This window comes from Musca autumnalis, unplaced genomic scaffold (assembly GCF_047663935.1).
Source record: "Musca autumnalis isolate F117 unplaced genomic scaffold, ASM4766393v1 scaffold_1, whole genome shotgun sequence".
NCBI lineage: Eukaryota > Metazoa > Arthropoda > Insecta > Diptera > Muscidae > Musca > Musca autumnalis.
Genome location: NW_027411644.1, coordinates 327561435 through 327578023, shown reverse-complemented (window position 1 = coordinate 327578023; position 16589 = coordinate 327561435). Strand labels below are relative to the sequence as shown.

At 37.3% G+C, this 16589-nt stretch overlaps 1 protein-coding gene across 1 annotated transcript; it reads right to left on the bottom strand.

Annotated features, from left to right (window-relative positions):
* Nucleotides 1–2702: 2702 nt before the first annotated feature.
* Dpm3 (Dolichyl-phosphate mannosyltransferase subunit 3) lies at nt 2703–3364 on the bottom strand. The gene is made up of 2 exons (XM_073964397.1): nt 3088–3364; nt 2703–3013 (listed from the first exon to the last, which is right to left on the bottom strand). The coding sequence occupies exons 1-2, from the start codon at nt 3235–3237 to the stop codon at nt 2879–2881; spliced, it is 285 nt and encodes a 94-aa protein (XP_073820498.1). The 5' UTR covers nt 3238–3364; the 3' UTR covers nt 2703–2878.
* Between the last annotated feature and the right edge of the window lie 13225 nt (nt 3365–16589).

The following is a 16589-nucleotide window of genomic DNA, read 5'->3' as shown; positions in this document are numbered from 1 at the left end:
TCAGCCTTTAGGCTAAAGAGGGTATTTACACTTTGATACGACCAAAAATGTGCCTCATCGAAATAATGGTTTTAGACCCCAAGTATGTTTGTACGATATCCGTTTCAGACAATTTTGAGTAGATCTAGCAATGTCCGTCCGTCTGTCTGTCTGGCTGGTGCGCACGATAACTCTCGAGCGGATCAATCGATTCGGTTCAAATTTCGGGTATCGAAATATTTTGTCCAGATTTGATTTAAGTTCGAAGATGGGTTATATCGGTCCACTCCTTCCGGTACCTCCCCCACAAATGTTCAAAAATTGTCGCAAAACTTGTGCGCACGATAACTCTGGAAGGGAATAACCGATTTGGTCCATACTTTGCACATCGTGTAATTTCTACCAAACTTAGATGAGGTTCCAGTATGGACTCAATCGGTTCACTCCTTTGGGTACCTCCCACACCAAATTTCGGAAAAGTTCAGTATAGGACCTGGTCTCGAATTGTTTTGATTTTTGTTTACGCTAGTTGTATTCGCTGTCCTCTATACGACTCTGTAAGTTTCATTAGGCGCAAGTCCATACTTCCTGAGAAAATAGCCTGAAAGTTACAAAAAACCCTATGACACCGTGTGTAGTGGTTGGAGCGCAAGATAACTTTCGAACGGATCTGCCGATTCGGTCCAAAATTTGGCTTTCGTAATATTTTGTCCAAACTTAGTTCAAGTTCAAAGATGGATTATATCGGTCCACTCCTCCCGGTACCTCCCCCACAAAAGTTCGAAAATGTTGGGAAAATTTGTGCGTACGATAATTCTTGAAGGAAGTAACCGATTTGGTCCATACTTTACATCGTGTAATTTCTAGCAAACTTAGATGAGGTTCCAATATGGACTCAATCGGTGAATTCCTTCGAGTACCTCCCACACAAAATTTAGGAAAAGTTCAGTTTAGGACCTGCTCTCGAATCGCTTTGGTTTTTGTTGTAACATCTTGTATTCACTGTCCCCTATACGAAGGTACAAGTTTCCTCAGGGGCAAGTCCATACTTCCTGAGAAAATAGCCTTAAAGTTGGAAAACGAACCCTATGACACCATGTTTATGGCTGGAAGCGCAAGATAATTCTCGAACGGATATGCCGATTCCGGCCAAAATTTGGCCTTCGTAATATTGTTTCCAAACTTAGTTTAAGTTCGTAGATAAGCCATATCGGTCCACTCCTTCAGGTACCTACCCCACAAAAGTTCAAAAATATTCGGAAAAATTGTGAGCACGATAACTCTTGATGGGAGTGACCGATTTGGTCCATACTTTACACATTCTCATATCTACCAGATATAGATCAGGTTCGAATATGGACTATATTTGTCCACTCCATCCCGTACCTCCCACACAAAATTTTGGATAAGTTCACTTTAAGACCTGCTATTGAATCACTTTGATTTTTTGTTGAAGCAACTTATATTCGATGCCTCAATTACGATGGTAAAAGTTGTTTCAGGGGCAAGTCCATACCTCTTGAGAAAACAGCCCGAAGGGTGTAAAAACCCCCTATGGCACCCCCATGGTCTATGTCGGTCCATTCCTTTAAGTACCTTTTCCGCAAAATTTTTGAACGTTAATCGTAATCAACATTTTTGTCGGTTCATACGACCAAAATTTTGAAACCCCCTAAATACATAAGTTTTTTTGTGAAAAAAGTGTTTTAATTTGCACAGGCTGCGGGTATATCTCAGTCGGCAAAGCCGACTGATACTTTTTTACTTGTTATTGGTTAATTTTAAAGAAAAGATAATAGAATATCGTCACCATAAATGCCCGCAGATGTAACCCACATGAAAACCGAAATTGGATTTTGATGGAATCAGTAGTGCGATTCTCTAACTCATTTTTTCAGTTACCTGCAAAAGTCGATAAAATTAAAATCATTATATTTTCGGTAATTAACGATATTATTCGGTAAGTTAGCCACCAATAAAAAGTAGCCGAAAAGTTCTATCGACAGCACCAGAGTTTTCAACTTTTATTTTAACTTTTCATTATTCATAATTTTAGGTTTTAATTTTACCGATTTTTATCGGTAAATTAAAAAATAAGTAAGAGAATCGCCCCTACAGATACATAAAGCCAAACTACATGTATTAGCAATATTTCAAGCTTCAATCTTCTATATTCAAAAATAACGATCCTAATCAAGAAATGGCATTTCGGAAAATGGTATAACATTGTAGATGTTGTTGTAATGACGGATCCAAGCGATTTCAGGGTTTTGGTTTCAATACTTACTCCCATTCGTATATGATTGATAGATAATACACCAAATACTCGCCCTCATAAGTTTGATCTTCTATAAAACAGTAAGGTTTTGGCTTGTGGGTTACGTCTTCGGGCATTTATGGTGACGATATGTTTCAACAAATTTCGAGTCAATCAGAAAAAAATTGGCTGAGAAATGAACGTTGAGTGTTTCATTAATAGGATGTTAAATTCTACATAAATATTAACATATCTAGCACTTAGGGTTATCTTCCCCTTACCACAGAAAAATACTTTGGAAGCCTAGATCTCGGGATGTATACATTTCCGCAACAAAAGAAATACATTGTTAGAATCGGTATAAAAATCACTATCAGTGACAAAATTTCTACTTTTATCTGATCCAGTTCTGTAAAGGAAAGTAATTTCGCACTTTATAACATTTTTTTAAATAATAAGAAAAAAGTATGTTTTTATACAGTCTATCTTTATTGCATACTTTACCAGTAAAGTTAGAAGACATCTAGAGCTATTTGTTTAAAACCACCATATTATTACTAAGTTTAAAGCATATTATACACGTACTCGTCCTAGCCAGTCCTATGTTCCACAATCTTTTGGTATGTATTTTACAACAGCACTCTAATTACGAAAATTAAATCCTTTGGCAATCAAATCTTTGCGTGCCTCCTCAATCTCTTTCTGTAACTCGGCGGCAGCTTTGGGGCAATCATTAAATGTAAATGTACGATACAAAACTGTTCCAGCTGCATAAAACTGCAAACGTATGTTAATTCATATTATTCTCTATATCATATTACATTAATTTGCATTTATTTCGATTTACTTACTCCAAACATCAACACCAACACGTAAGGCAAAATTTGCAAAGGCACCAACAGCATTTGCATGCCCGGTGTTTTTATGGAAGCCGATAGAAGTACAAAATAAGGAATTAGGAACAATACCAAGTACATCAGCCAACGTTGAAGATTTGTCATTGTGATGAAAGTCTGTTTTCTTCTTAATTTAATAAAAAATAATAATAATTAGGAATGTTAAAAAAGCAAGTGAGTGATTCGTTCTTTTGATTTGATTGGATGTTGTGTCTTTCAGATATGAACTAGTTAAAAGTAACGATTCAGTGAAATGAGCTAACGGAAGTTATTCAATCAATCGTTCTAGTTCAAGGTAAATCCAATAAGGTACATCAACATCAACTTGGCTGTTTAGATCCTCGATTTTCCAAAAAGTTCTTGTAAATAAAACAGAAAACAACATATTGTTTAAATTTAATGAAATATGTTTTAAAGTCTAAAATTTTGATTGAATTAACAATTGGTTTGTCTTTTTACGTACTGAACTTTACTGAACATTTTTTCTTCAGTAAAGTTTTGACAATTGTATAATTAAAATGTTGCTAAACATTACTGAAGAAACAATGTTCAGTAAAGTTCAGTACGTAAAAAGACAAACCAAATGTCGTAGTTCTTTTTGATAAACAAGATATCTCTAAGCCAAAATTGTTGGCAACGCATATTTGTTGGTGACGCCGTTAAAAAGTACTATGATGCGGTGGCGGTAATCGGTACTCACGTGTTGAATGTGTCACTCTTTGAGTTTACGCCAAGAAAACGAAAGCGTATAACGCATATACTCCTGTTGCATTTTTTTAAAATAGTATGGTACAAAACCGTTACCAAAGTAAAAATTTAAAAATTATTTCAAATGAAATTGTAGGCTAGCTTTCAGGGTTTTTATATCCCTTGTCATTCCAAATCTGTATTTGTTTTTTAGCATTAAGCAAGTGAGTATATAGTCAGCAAAAATGTACCCTCAACATGAGACATAAAGAAAGAATAATGTTTGGTTTACATTAACGAAATCCACTCGATTTCAACTGTCAATTCCTTTGCGTATACGTCAAATGAAAACTCATCTGAAATCAATTGTAGCTGTGTTCCAGAACTAAAAAGTTTTTACATTTTTTACGACTTTTACACATTTTACTGGAAAAAGCGTTCCCGTACACAAAAAACTTGTAAAATGTTCACTTCTCTTTAAACAAAAATGGAGCTGAATGACGCTCTCTTTAAAAACTTTTTACACGACAAATTTGGGCGAGTAAAAAAATAGTAACATGGTTGCCGGCGTCTGATTGGCAGGTACGCCGACTTTTTTTACGTATTTTCCATTTTCCCGTTCCCGAACTATTTCAAAAAACCTGTGTGTGAGAACAAATTTTTTGCAGTTCTCTCTTTTACGAGTTTTACCATTAAAAAGTACGGGAACGAAGCTTGTATTTCATTTGACGTTTAAGCAATGGAATTGACAGTTGAAATCGAGTGGATTTCGTAAATGTAAACCAAACATAAGATCTATAGGGGTTGGTTCTCAACACAAATCTTTTACTCCTGACCAACTCCTAACTGATTTTCAAACATATGAACAACAGTTAAAAAATATATTCAAAATCTATTGAAATGAAAATTGTTCGTAACAGGCTCACTGTGGAAAAGTGTTATAGGAGACCGTTATTGGAATATACCAACTTGCATGGAATTTGATATGTATAGCTTGGGTGTTGCTGTAAATTTCTTACGATATTAGAGGTGCATAGCTGATTCATTATTTACATTAATTATATTAATGTTTCCCTTTATGCCTTGTTCAGACTGACGGTAATTCGCTCTCTATTCGTTGTTCGACCCCAAATTACAAATTAATTACTTAATTTTCCATACAAAATTCTGAGAGCGAAGAAAGATTTTTATACTTTGTTCAGTTTTAATCAATCTCCGAACGACGATAAAAAAGATGTCCCATCTCTAACAAATGACAGAATTTATCGAAATAAATTAATTATGACAAGAAAAACGAAAAATTAAAAATGTATTAAAAATCCAAACATTTTTAGGAAAACTGCAAAATATGAATGAACAGTAAACGATTTAACGACTAATATACATTCAAAGCATAGCAAATTTTGTCTTCTCTTTCATTGCAGTTACATTTCTTGTCCATCGTTTCAAATTCGCGTACAAATTTAGAAACAAAAATCAAATGCCTGCCGGAAAGTCTGTATACCAAAAAGTTATTTTGGTAGGTCCCTCTCTCGTTAATTTTTAAAATAGAGAAATTTGAAAATATACTGAAAACACCAACATTTTGAGAAAAAATAGAAAACATGAATGAAAATAATATAATTTAATATTGAATAGATATCTGTAAGAAGGACAAATATTTTTTCAGTTCATATCAATTAATTTTACTAGTCTGTTGGCTGAAACTTCTTTAAAATCAGTAAACAAAAACTATGCAAATATGAATCATGTTGCTATGAATTGTGCACCATGTCGTATGAACGGGTTAATTCGTGTACGTAATTATGAGAACGAACGACGTGATTCAAATACTGGTATGAACATGGCATTAATTGACTTCTTAATTTTCTATTGTTATTTTTGGTCTGTTACAGTACTGCAAGAATCTACTAAAGCTGGGTACACATTGTCAGTTTTGAATGACAGCTTGTTGTTGCTTGCTAGTGTGGCCGTTCATTTTTGGCATTCATCATGGAACCACAAAATATTTTGTGGTTACTGGACGGTTGGACAGTTATCGATAATTGCAAAAAATCGTCATTCAAAACTGACAATGTTTACTGTACTTAATATCTACTATTTTTTTCGATAACATAAAGGAAAAATTGTTATCGTAGATTCTTGCAGGTTCTGGAACAGAGCATTTATTTGTTATTTGATTTTAATTTTTTAGATAATTGAAAATGAATGATTGATTTTGGAGTAGTAAATGTATTGTGGTTTCTGGAACCGTTCTTGACCCTATGGGCTAGGTTTTCATTTATGTGACTTAATAAATTAAATTAAGTTAAACTAAAATAAATTAAATATGGGTCAAATCTGCATTCGAAATATTTTTTTGAGCCGCGTGAAAATATAAACTTTAAAAGAAATATGAACCATTAAAAATACGTGAATTCGGAAGGTACCGTAATAGAGAAAGACCAACACTTCCCGAAAGACCAATACTTCCTAACTAATTGCAAACAGAGGACATGGATAAATAGACTTCAAAATGCCTGAAACAGATTTGGTATTAACATAAGTAGGATCTAAATTAGTATCGGGATCTAAATTAAATACTAGTAGGATCTAAATTAAATACCAAACATTGTGTTTGTTTTGTGTTAAGCAACAAGATATACTTCAACATAACGAGAGCACAAGATGTTGCCTATAGTGTATTTGTGCTTCTTTCTGTTCGTCTTCCCTATGTGTGTCGATTTCCAATGCTGATCTAAATCCATTATATTGTCTCCCTATGATCAAGAGTATAGGACATGTCCATTGCTGATCTAAATTCATTATTTCGAAGAAGCAAAAGAGGGTATACATTAGACTGACCCCAACAAAATGGGACTCCTACCCCCATTTTGACCCAAAAACCTTATATGTACAGTGGCGCCCATGTAATTAAGAACGAAAACGTATTAAAAAGTATTTGACTTGCTACGTTCCAACTATTTGAATATTTATGTGGAATAAAATTTGTACATAAAGTACACGGTAAGCACTTTCAAATAAAGCCAAAACATGTTTTAATTCCCCCTCGTTTATACGAAAGAAACCACGATTTATTAAAATAGTTATAAATCGACCTGGCCACATAATTAAGAACGATATAAGTAAAGGTTACTTAAAGGTAATTTTCATACACAATATGTGAATATATCGTTATGCATTTTAGAAATCGGTTACTTTGATTCATTTTTGGTATCAAATATCCTTCAATAGTACATATTATTGAGTCTAAGTTTGATAATTAGGGCATACATAACGTTTTCAAAAATCCTACCGCTTTGTAAGGTGGAAATGGCTCTTACGAAACTATTTCCCAGACAATTCCCTCGTACAGGACTCAAAGAAGTGGGGTAAAAACCAATTTAAGGGTAAATAAGCGCCGATTATGGAACGACAATCACAGGGTATCGTTCAGAGCGTCATCGAGGGAAGAGAGAAAGCCAAAACTGTCGCTTCAGATCACAAAAATAAAACAAATTCGTTAAATTATGGGCAAATTTTGGAAAACGTTATGTATGCCCTAATTATCAAACTTAGACTCAATAATATGTACTATTGAAGGATATTTGATACCAAAAATGAATCAAAGTAACCGATTTCTAAAATACATAACGATATATTAACATATTGTGCATGAAAATTACCTTTAGGTTACCTTTACTTATATCGTTCTTAATTATGTGGCCAGGTCGATTTATAACTATTTTAATAAATCGTGGTTTCTTTCGTATAAACGAGGGGGAATTAAAACATGTTTTGGCTTTATTTGAAAGTGCTTACCGTGTACTTTATTTACAAAGTTTGTTCCATATAAATATTCAAATATTTGGAATGTAGCAAGGCAAATATTATTCAATACGATGTCGTTCTTAATTATATGGCCGCCACTGTATATGAAATTTTATGGCGATCGGTTAACGTTGACTCATACCAACGTAGCTATCAGTGTTTCCATATAATTTGTATGGGCCCAAGGTGAATTTGCAAGAAAATTCTCTAAAGGCCGCAATTACCGCCCAAAAAAACTTTACCAGTTTATTGTTGTGGCAAAAATAGATTTCTACAAAAATGTATGAAGATCGCCCCCTGGCCGATCATTATGCGATTTTTCAGAAAATAGGTAGCTCTATACATAGGTCACAATTATTTTCCAATCGATGAAAAATTTACCAGTTCATTGTTGTGACTAAAAAAGGAATCCTACAAAAATATAATGTAAATGGATAGTTTGGCACGGGTCATATATATATATATGTATGTAGGTTTTGGATAAAATGGACAAAAATTAAGGGGATAGCAGCTCAAAAAAGTTTTGTTTTTTGGGTCGCTTGAAATAATGGTTCAAGTTCCCATGTATATTTGAATAAAATCTATTTCAGACGACTTGCCCTCGTAATATTTTGTCCAAATTTATATCAAGTTCTAAAATGGGCAACATCGCTCCACTTCCTCGCGTACCTCCCCCACAAAAATGGTGCACACTATTACTGTAGAAGGGAGTAACTGAATTGGTCCTATATTTGAATTTCGTATTTTTTTTTGTATAAACTTAGTTTAAATCCGAAAATGGGACATATCGGTTCAATCCTTAGGGTACCGGTTTAATGAACCCACTGGATATCAAATGTCCATCCCATAGCGCAAACCTTAAATAAATCCTCATAAAGGAGGTTAAACCGGCAAAAAGCTCTAATTTAAATTTGAATATTAAATTTTTAAATTTTAGTAAAGTGAAATGGAATATCATTTTTTCAGCATCTTCACTCATTCTTTTTTACAGGAGCGTGACCCCCAAAATATGCAATTCATTTTCAGATCCTAAGCATGTCATCTTCACTAACTCCATGGAATGGCATCTTCAATAATTCTTTGACATGGCATCTTAACCAATTCCCAAAAATAGCATTTTCACTAATCTTTGGCATGTAATTTTCACCAACCCTTTGGCGTGTAATTTCCACGTCTTGTTCGGAAAATGGAAAATGCTGTATTGAAATATGATTTTCATGTTTTTTTATTAATTCAAAGGAATTTATGAAATAACTATAATTTAATTATCAACATAAAGTTTACATCCATAATTTCAGTTTGCTCTCGTTGTTGTAACAGTAGTTAATATGTTTGTATTCTCATTTTTCTCCTTAATCTGACTCGGGGTCTATCAGTCGTAAGAATGTGGCTATTTCGATGGTTTGTAACCACAAATCTGCATACTTTCTTAGCAGGATTGGCAGGGCAATTGAAAAGGAGCAGTGTGTCATGGGGGTCTGTGCTGTATGCTGGGCAGATGTTTTGCACGGTGTCATCACCTATAGCAATTTTGACGGCTGCACCATCCCGAGCGTATTGACCCAAAACTACTCTGGTTTGTCCTGACAGCTGGCGCTTCTCAGCTGCGATAGATGGTGGATGTTCTCCAATGACCGCATTCACACGATAGTTGTTTACTGCATCTGCGACTGCATTCGTGTGAACTTAAACCTGGTTGAAAGGCTTGTTGATCTAGGGGTTCTCTCTTGTAACGTAGGTATTCTCTTTCCCCTGGCTGCCTGGGTCTGTTGTCTGAATTATGCTACCATCGACCATGACATTCAACTCTATTGTTCCCAAATCTGCCGCCCAGGTAGTGAACAGAGTGGCCGTAGATTTATTGGCTGATATTTGCATATTCCTCGCGTGGAAAAAAAGTGGTAAGATCGGACAAAAAGGAGTTCAGCCTTTCACAAATGTCGTCAGGGAAGGCACCTGACGCCAAGATCGTACAATCTTGGACTTCTTGATCGTAAATTCTACGTACTACTGTCGTCCACAAATATAATTTATTATCCTACGTTTCAAACTTGGACGGTGCGTAGTCTGCTCGATGACCTCAAGCAACGTGGGTTGCTTGACAATATCACTGTTCTATCGCACGGCTTGCTCTAAGTGAAGGCCTCGGATTTCTGGAAATCGAAAATCGTGTTTCAGCACACATTCAGCCGCGTAGAATTGCCGCATCTCTACGCAGCTGAATGTGTGTGGCCTTGAGTCCTCGGATAATATGTGTGGAGATGGCCTTCAGCGCAGTTGTTGTGCTGCTTACGGATCCCATGCTATCGATCGGCAACTGGAAAGTTATTTCTGATGCTGGAAGAACTAAAGACACAAGGGTCCTGCTACGGGCGACAAAAGCGAAATCGGTTTGTAAGATTCACATTTGCTGGCATCCTTGCCAGGCTTCAGTAGCTGGCCTATTTTCCAGACTTCGTGAACTATGTGTTTGGCAAGCGACAGGTTGAGAACATAAGTGAGAAACTTGACTTCCGGCCGTCCAAGCTGTTGCAGTCTAAACACCACCGCTGGTCGCAACAGAGTTTACTACCTCCGCAACGGATTTTGATGCATCTTACAAAAGGTTTTTACTTCCCATCAGTGCAGTGCCGATTTCGACATGGACTCCAACTCCAACTGCAGATTACTATTTCGTCAATATCTGGTCTGTTCCAGTACTGCAAGAATCTACTAATTTTAACTATTTTTTCGATAACATAAAGGAAAAAAATGTTATCGTAGTAAAAAATAGTATCTTCTTGAACAGGCATTTTATTTTACAACATTTTGGATATGTATTCTCTTTTGTTTTGTAGGGATCTACAAATCGACTTGTAGAGCAGGGTTCTCTAGAGCAGGCAAGGAAACTTTTATAATTGGTATGTTCCTTTACTTTTAAAAATAGTAATAGTTGCAAAAATATTAAAAGCGGTGAACTGCTCTCATATAAATTGTATGCTTTTAAATGTAAGGGAACACTTTGCGGGTAAAAACTGCTGCCTGACGTAAAGCAACACGACTAACACCAAAGAGTGCAGATCGAATCTATTTTTAGATTGGGACTTCCTAGCATAACAAATCTGACATATCTTTAAACGTACAGTGGGTTCGGATTTCAAATGTCAATCCCATAGCGCAAACGTCAAATAAATCCTCTCGAAGTGGGTTAACCCGGCAAAAAAAAAACTCTAATATAACCGCACTATTTGATAAATAAAAGAATATATGCATGAGTAAAAATAAAAACACAAAATTCATCACTATTGGATCGATGGAATGGGTTCAAATGTTAAGGAAAAGATCGGATCTATCACGACTTCCTTTGAATTGGTTCAAATGCTGATGAAACGATCGGATCTTTCACGACTTCATTTGAACCAATGCAAAAGATCCATTGAAATCATGGCATCTCATGGAACCACCTCCCAGCAAAATGTTTGATGCCAAAGATGCCATTCAATCATGGGTGAAGGTGATCTGGCATGTCATCTTTTTAGCATCTTCATCGATGAATTTTATATGAGCATGGACCCCAAAAAATGCTATTCATTTTTGGATCCAAAGCATGTCATTTACACCAATGCTTCGACATGTCATTTCCACCAATACCTTGGCATGTCATTTTCACCAGAGTTTTAACAACGTTGGTTGTGATTTCGAGTCTCCGACAACATCAAGCCTATTATAAGTAATTAATCTTATATATTTAGAAAAATCATATAAATAAAAACACAAAATTCATCTCAATTGGATCGATGGAATGGATTCAAATGCTGATGAAAAGATCGGATCTTTCACGACTTCCTTGGCATGGGTTCAAATGCTGATGAAAAGATCGGATCTTTCACGACTTTCTTTGCATTGGTTCAAAAGATCGGATCTTTCACGACTTCGTTTGAACCAACACAAAAGATGCCATGAAATCACGTCATCGCATGGAACCCCTTCCTTCAAATTTTGCTGGGATAATGATATGTCACAATATAATACAGTGGGAAAAAGTACCGATAAAAGCCGATGTTTTATTGTATATTCGTCCATAATTTGGATAAGAACAGCTCTAGATTGACAAGTGTACTTCATTCATTATTATATTTAGTAAATTTGTATTTTTAACCATAGAACGGTACGGTAGAACGGTAGATTTGGTATTTAGTCTGCGCTGGGGTTATACATACTGTTACGGAATTAGATTTAACTAATCTCCGTGTAGACGTTGTTTTATTCCCCGATACGATTTGTACCAAATAAAACAGGGTTCGTTTTAGATTACGTTTCTACAATGCTTTATTTACTTTATTACACTTATTCAGAACCGACTTTAATTACAAAGCACACAGCAAGTCTCTAGTTAGCACGCAGCTCTGATTTAACCGATCTGTTCAGTTCAACGCTTAAAACACAACTAACTCGTCATTGCCAGTTCCCCTGTATTTATATCCCAAAGTCTGGAGCAGCCATCGCAGAGCGGAATGATCGGTTCTTAGCAGGAAGTGCTGTCCATACAGGTATTTGTGATAGTGTTTGATGCTCTCCACAACTGCCAGCTGCTCTCTCCTCGTCACACAGTAATTCCTCTCAGGCTTTGACAATGTTCGGCTGTAGTACCCGATGACTTTTTCTTGGCCGTCTATTTCTTGGGAAAGGATACCACCGATCCCGTATGCACTGGCGTCAGTGTCCAACACAAACTTACCACCGAGTACAGGGTACGCCAAAAGAGGAGCTTTGCAGAGCATGTCTTTGAGTTTTTGGAATGCCTCTTCCTGGTCGTTGCTCCATAGAAATTTCTGCCCTTTTTGAGTCAGTCGGTGTAAGCTTGCGGCAATGTTGGCAAAATTGGGGAAAAACCGACGGTAATAGGTGTAGAGACCCAGAAAGCTTCGCAGCTCATGGAGGTTTCGAGGCTGCGGCCAGTCTCTGACGGCTTTAACCTTCTCGCTATCCGTCGATATGCCCTCCGTCGTCACATGGTGCCCCAGGAACTTCACCTCTCGCTGGAAGAGGTTACACTTCTTCGGGTTAAGTTTTAGACCCGAAGACGATAGCTGCTGGAGTACATTCCTTAAATTCGTGAGGTGTTCGTCGAAGGTCTGTCCCATGACTATGATGTCATCCAAGTATATAAGGCACGACTTCCACTGCAACCCTTTGCGTTGCAGAGCCCGAATGGCATGACATTAAATTGCCAGAGACCGCCGTTAACGCCAAACGCTGTCTTTTCCTTATCTTTTTCGGCTATCTCTACCTGCCAGTAACCACTCTGCAGATCGAGGGTAGAGAACCATGACGTCCCGGCTAAGGTGTCTAGTGTGTCATCGATTCTTGGGAGCGGGTAGCTATCTTTCTTGGTGACATCATTTGGTTTTCTGTAATCCACACAAAATCTGGTACTTCCATCTTTCTTCTTGACCAGTACTACTGGGGAACACCAGGGACTCGACGACGGTTCGATCACACCACTCTCCTCCATTTCGCTAATCAACTTCTGGACTTCGTCCCTTTTTGCCAGTGGAACGCTTCTTGGGGCCTGTTTTATTGGTCTTGCGTCTGCTGTGTTTATTTCATGTTTCACCACCGATGTTCTTCCTTGATGCCCTTTTGTAGACGCAAAGGTAGAGGCATGTTTCCATAATAACTGCTTGGCCTTGTTCTTCTCGGAAGGTGATAAGTTGTGTGTCCACTCTTTGATGTAACCATCGAGGTGCTTCTTTTCCGTGGCTGCTGATTTTTCGGTGTTATTTTCCAAATTGATTACAGCTTCGGCTGGTGTACATTGTCCAAAGTCGGAAAATTGGCAAATTTGTTCTTGCTTATCTGACAGGTTCAAAACTCTAACTGGAATCAATCCATCGTCGTTGCTTTTAACCAGGGCATTCGCTATTAAGATGTTACTATTTTTGTTCTCTGCTGGTTCCACCACCCACAATTTCCCGACTCCACAATCTCCATCCATTGGTACCCATATCAATGTTTCGGCACAAGGCGGTATAATCTCTGGATGTTCCATAGTCAGACGTCTAATAGGTGTGTTTTCCTCGTAACCCATATTTAATGGAATTTCCACATTGGACCATGTCATCACACGTTCTTTCATATCCAGATTAAGACCAAAGGCAATCATAAAATCTGCACCTATTATAACTTCGTCTACGATATCAGCAACTATAAACTCGTAATCGACCGATTTATTGACAATAGTTAGTCTCACAGTTATCTTTCCATGTACTGCCGCAGGCTCCCCTGTTGCTGTGCGCAGTCTGACTCCATTTAGTGGCGTTATCTTCCCCCTGGCCAGATCTGATCTGATGATGGACTTTGATGCGCCTGTATCCAAGGTCAGAATTCGCTTGTCGCCATTGATATAACCAGTTGTTGTAAGGTTGTGGTTTTTCTGTTGTACTATCGCTATGGAGATTGTGGGGCCGTCGTCGATGGGAGCCAGTTCACGCCCCGCTGGACTGGCTCGATTTAGTTTAACGGTGACTCATTTACAGAACGTTGAGCCAAAATGACCCATTTTGTCGCAACTGTGACACCTACCCTTGGCCTTAGTTGGTGCTGCCGTATACCTTCCTTGTAATACCCGCTTCATTGCTGCCTCGATCTCGTTAACACGATATTTGGGTTCATCGAACTCGGTATCCAGTTTGCGGACCTTGTGAGTCTGGGGATTGGTGATTATTCTTGCCGTCTCTTGTGTAAGGGCGTACGACACGGTTTCAGCAAATGACGATTTTGGTGACGCATACGTTGCACGTTTGATCTCGGCGTCACGTATACCATTCACAAATGTTTCGATTTTCATACGGTCCAACAATGGATGGTTTTCTCCTGGATACGTCATTAGCACCAAACGTTCTACTTCCGTTGCGAAGTCCTGTAAGGTCTCATTTGGCTTCTGTACTCTTCCCCTTAATTCCATTAGGTAGATGTTTTGCTTATGTTCGCCACCGTACTTACGTTCGAGAGCAGCCATTATATCCCCATAACTGTTTCTAGAAGCGGCGGGAATACTCTGTAATACGTCAGCAGCATCACCCTTCAATACCATAAGGAGTGATACCGCCTTTTCGTTGTCGTTCCAAGAATCTCTAGCAGCCACTGTCTCGAACTGTAATTTGAACACATTGAAAGAGGTAGAGCCGTCGAACACTGGAGGCTTAATTTTTAACGCGTTATGGATAGCTCTCACTGGACCGCCTTTAATTTCCAGTTCCGACATTTTCTTTTCTATGCCCAGAATCTTCTCATCTTGAGCCAGAAATTTCTCGTCAACAGACAAAATCTTTTTATCCAACTCTTTAATTTGTACCTCCATGTTTTCTACTCTCTTTTCAATCACCATCGTGATGTTTTCGAGTTTCTCGTTAATTGTTCTAGAATTTACCTCTAATTTCTCTTCCATGCCCTTAGCGATTTTTCTAGAGTTCTCTTCTAACTTTTCCTCCAATTTTCTGGAATATTCTTCACTCTTTCTGGAATTTTCTTCAACCATTCTGCAATTTTCTGCTTTCATTTCCATCATAAGTCTAGAAGTTTCTTCATTCTTTCTAGACATCTCTTCTAACAATTTACTGGAATTTTCTTCAACCATTCTACAATTTTCCGCTTTCATTTCCATCACAAGTCTGGAAGTTTCTTCATTCTTTCTAGACATCTCTTCTAACATCTTACAGTTGTCAGATTTCATTTCCAGCATCATCATAGCCAGCATTGATTTCAAATCGTCACCCCTGGCAGCTACCGACGAAACTTCCTCAACGCTGGATTCTCCCTTTGCCGGTAACTCGACTTCCTCCTTACCATCGAACTCATATTCATCGATGTTCATTCCACGGCGCTCGAACTCTTCCAACAAGCGTTTTTGTAGTTCGGCCTTGTTGCCAGTAGAACACAACTCCAACTTACTTAGCTCCTTCTTCAAGTCTTCCACTCGTAGATCCTTAAACTTCATTGTAGGATGATCGTAATCTTACTGCTGACACCAATTGTTACGGAATTAGATTTAACTAATCTCCGTGTAGACGTTGTTTTATTCCCCGATACGATTTGTACCAAATAAAACAGGGTTCGTTTTAGATTACGTTTCTACAATGCTTTATTTACTTTATTACACTTATTCAGAACCGACTTTAATTACAAAGCACACAGCAAGTCTCTAGTTAGCACGAAGCTCTGATTTAACCGATCTGTTCAGTTCAAAGCTTAAAACACAACTAACTCGTCATTGCCAGTTCCCCTGTATTTATATCCCAAAGTCTCCCTGTTCGAGAGTCCTCTAGAAAATGTCTGGCAACTCCTCGAATATGTACAACGAACACACAGACGCACATTCGCACTAAGCGAACAACCAGACTCACATACATGGGGGATGATCAATGACGGAATTACAACAACAAATAAATGCAAGAAAAGAAGTAACAAACTAAACGATAATTACATGATTTTGGCAAAACAAACAAAAGAACATTAACAAAAGGCAATGTAACGACTAGAATGATGAAGAGAGTTCTACATGGTAGTTGTTGTTGCTTAAATAAAATAACTGCGTAATAAAACGTTACGTTACAATTCAAATTTTTAAATTAACGGAAATTAAACTAAATTAACTTACACCTATCAGTTACATTCGTAACAATACATTCCTATAAGAATTTTCGGTATAGGTCCACGTTTGTATATAGCCAATAGAACGGTACCCCCAATTTCGGTTACTTTGAAGGTTATAGCCACGTTATCCAACCGAATTAGTTGAAAGTTGGCATTTAGTCTACGTTGGGAGTATAAAATATTCCGACGTAGAATTGTCGGCACAGGTTCACGTTTTGAATTTCGCTAATTTTTGATAAAAAAAATAATAAAAACAATAATAAAATATTTTGTTGCAGGTTGTTACAGTTAGAACTTTACAAATTTGTTAAGAACTATATGTACTA

What these genes read in the sequence shown, in the direction of transcription:
- Dpm3 (XM_073964397.1), bottom strand. Translation starts at nt 3,237, where the DNA reads ATGACAAATCTTCAACGTTGGCTGATGTACTTGGTATTGTTCCTAATT. An exon ending in TGTTGGTGTTGATGTTTGGA is followed by an intron (nt 3,014 to 3,087) that starts GTAAGTAAATCG and finishes ATACGTTTGCAG; the next exon opens with TTTTATGCAGCTGGAACAGT.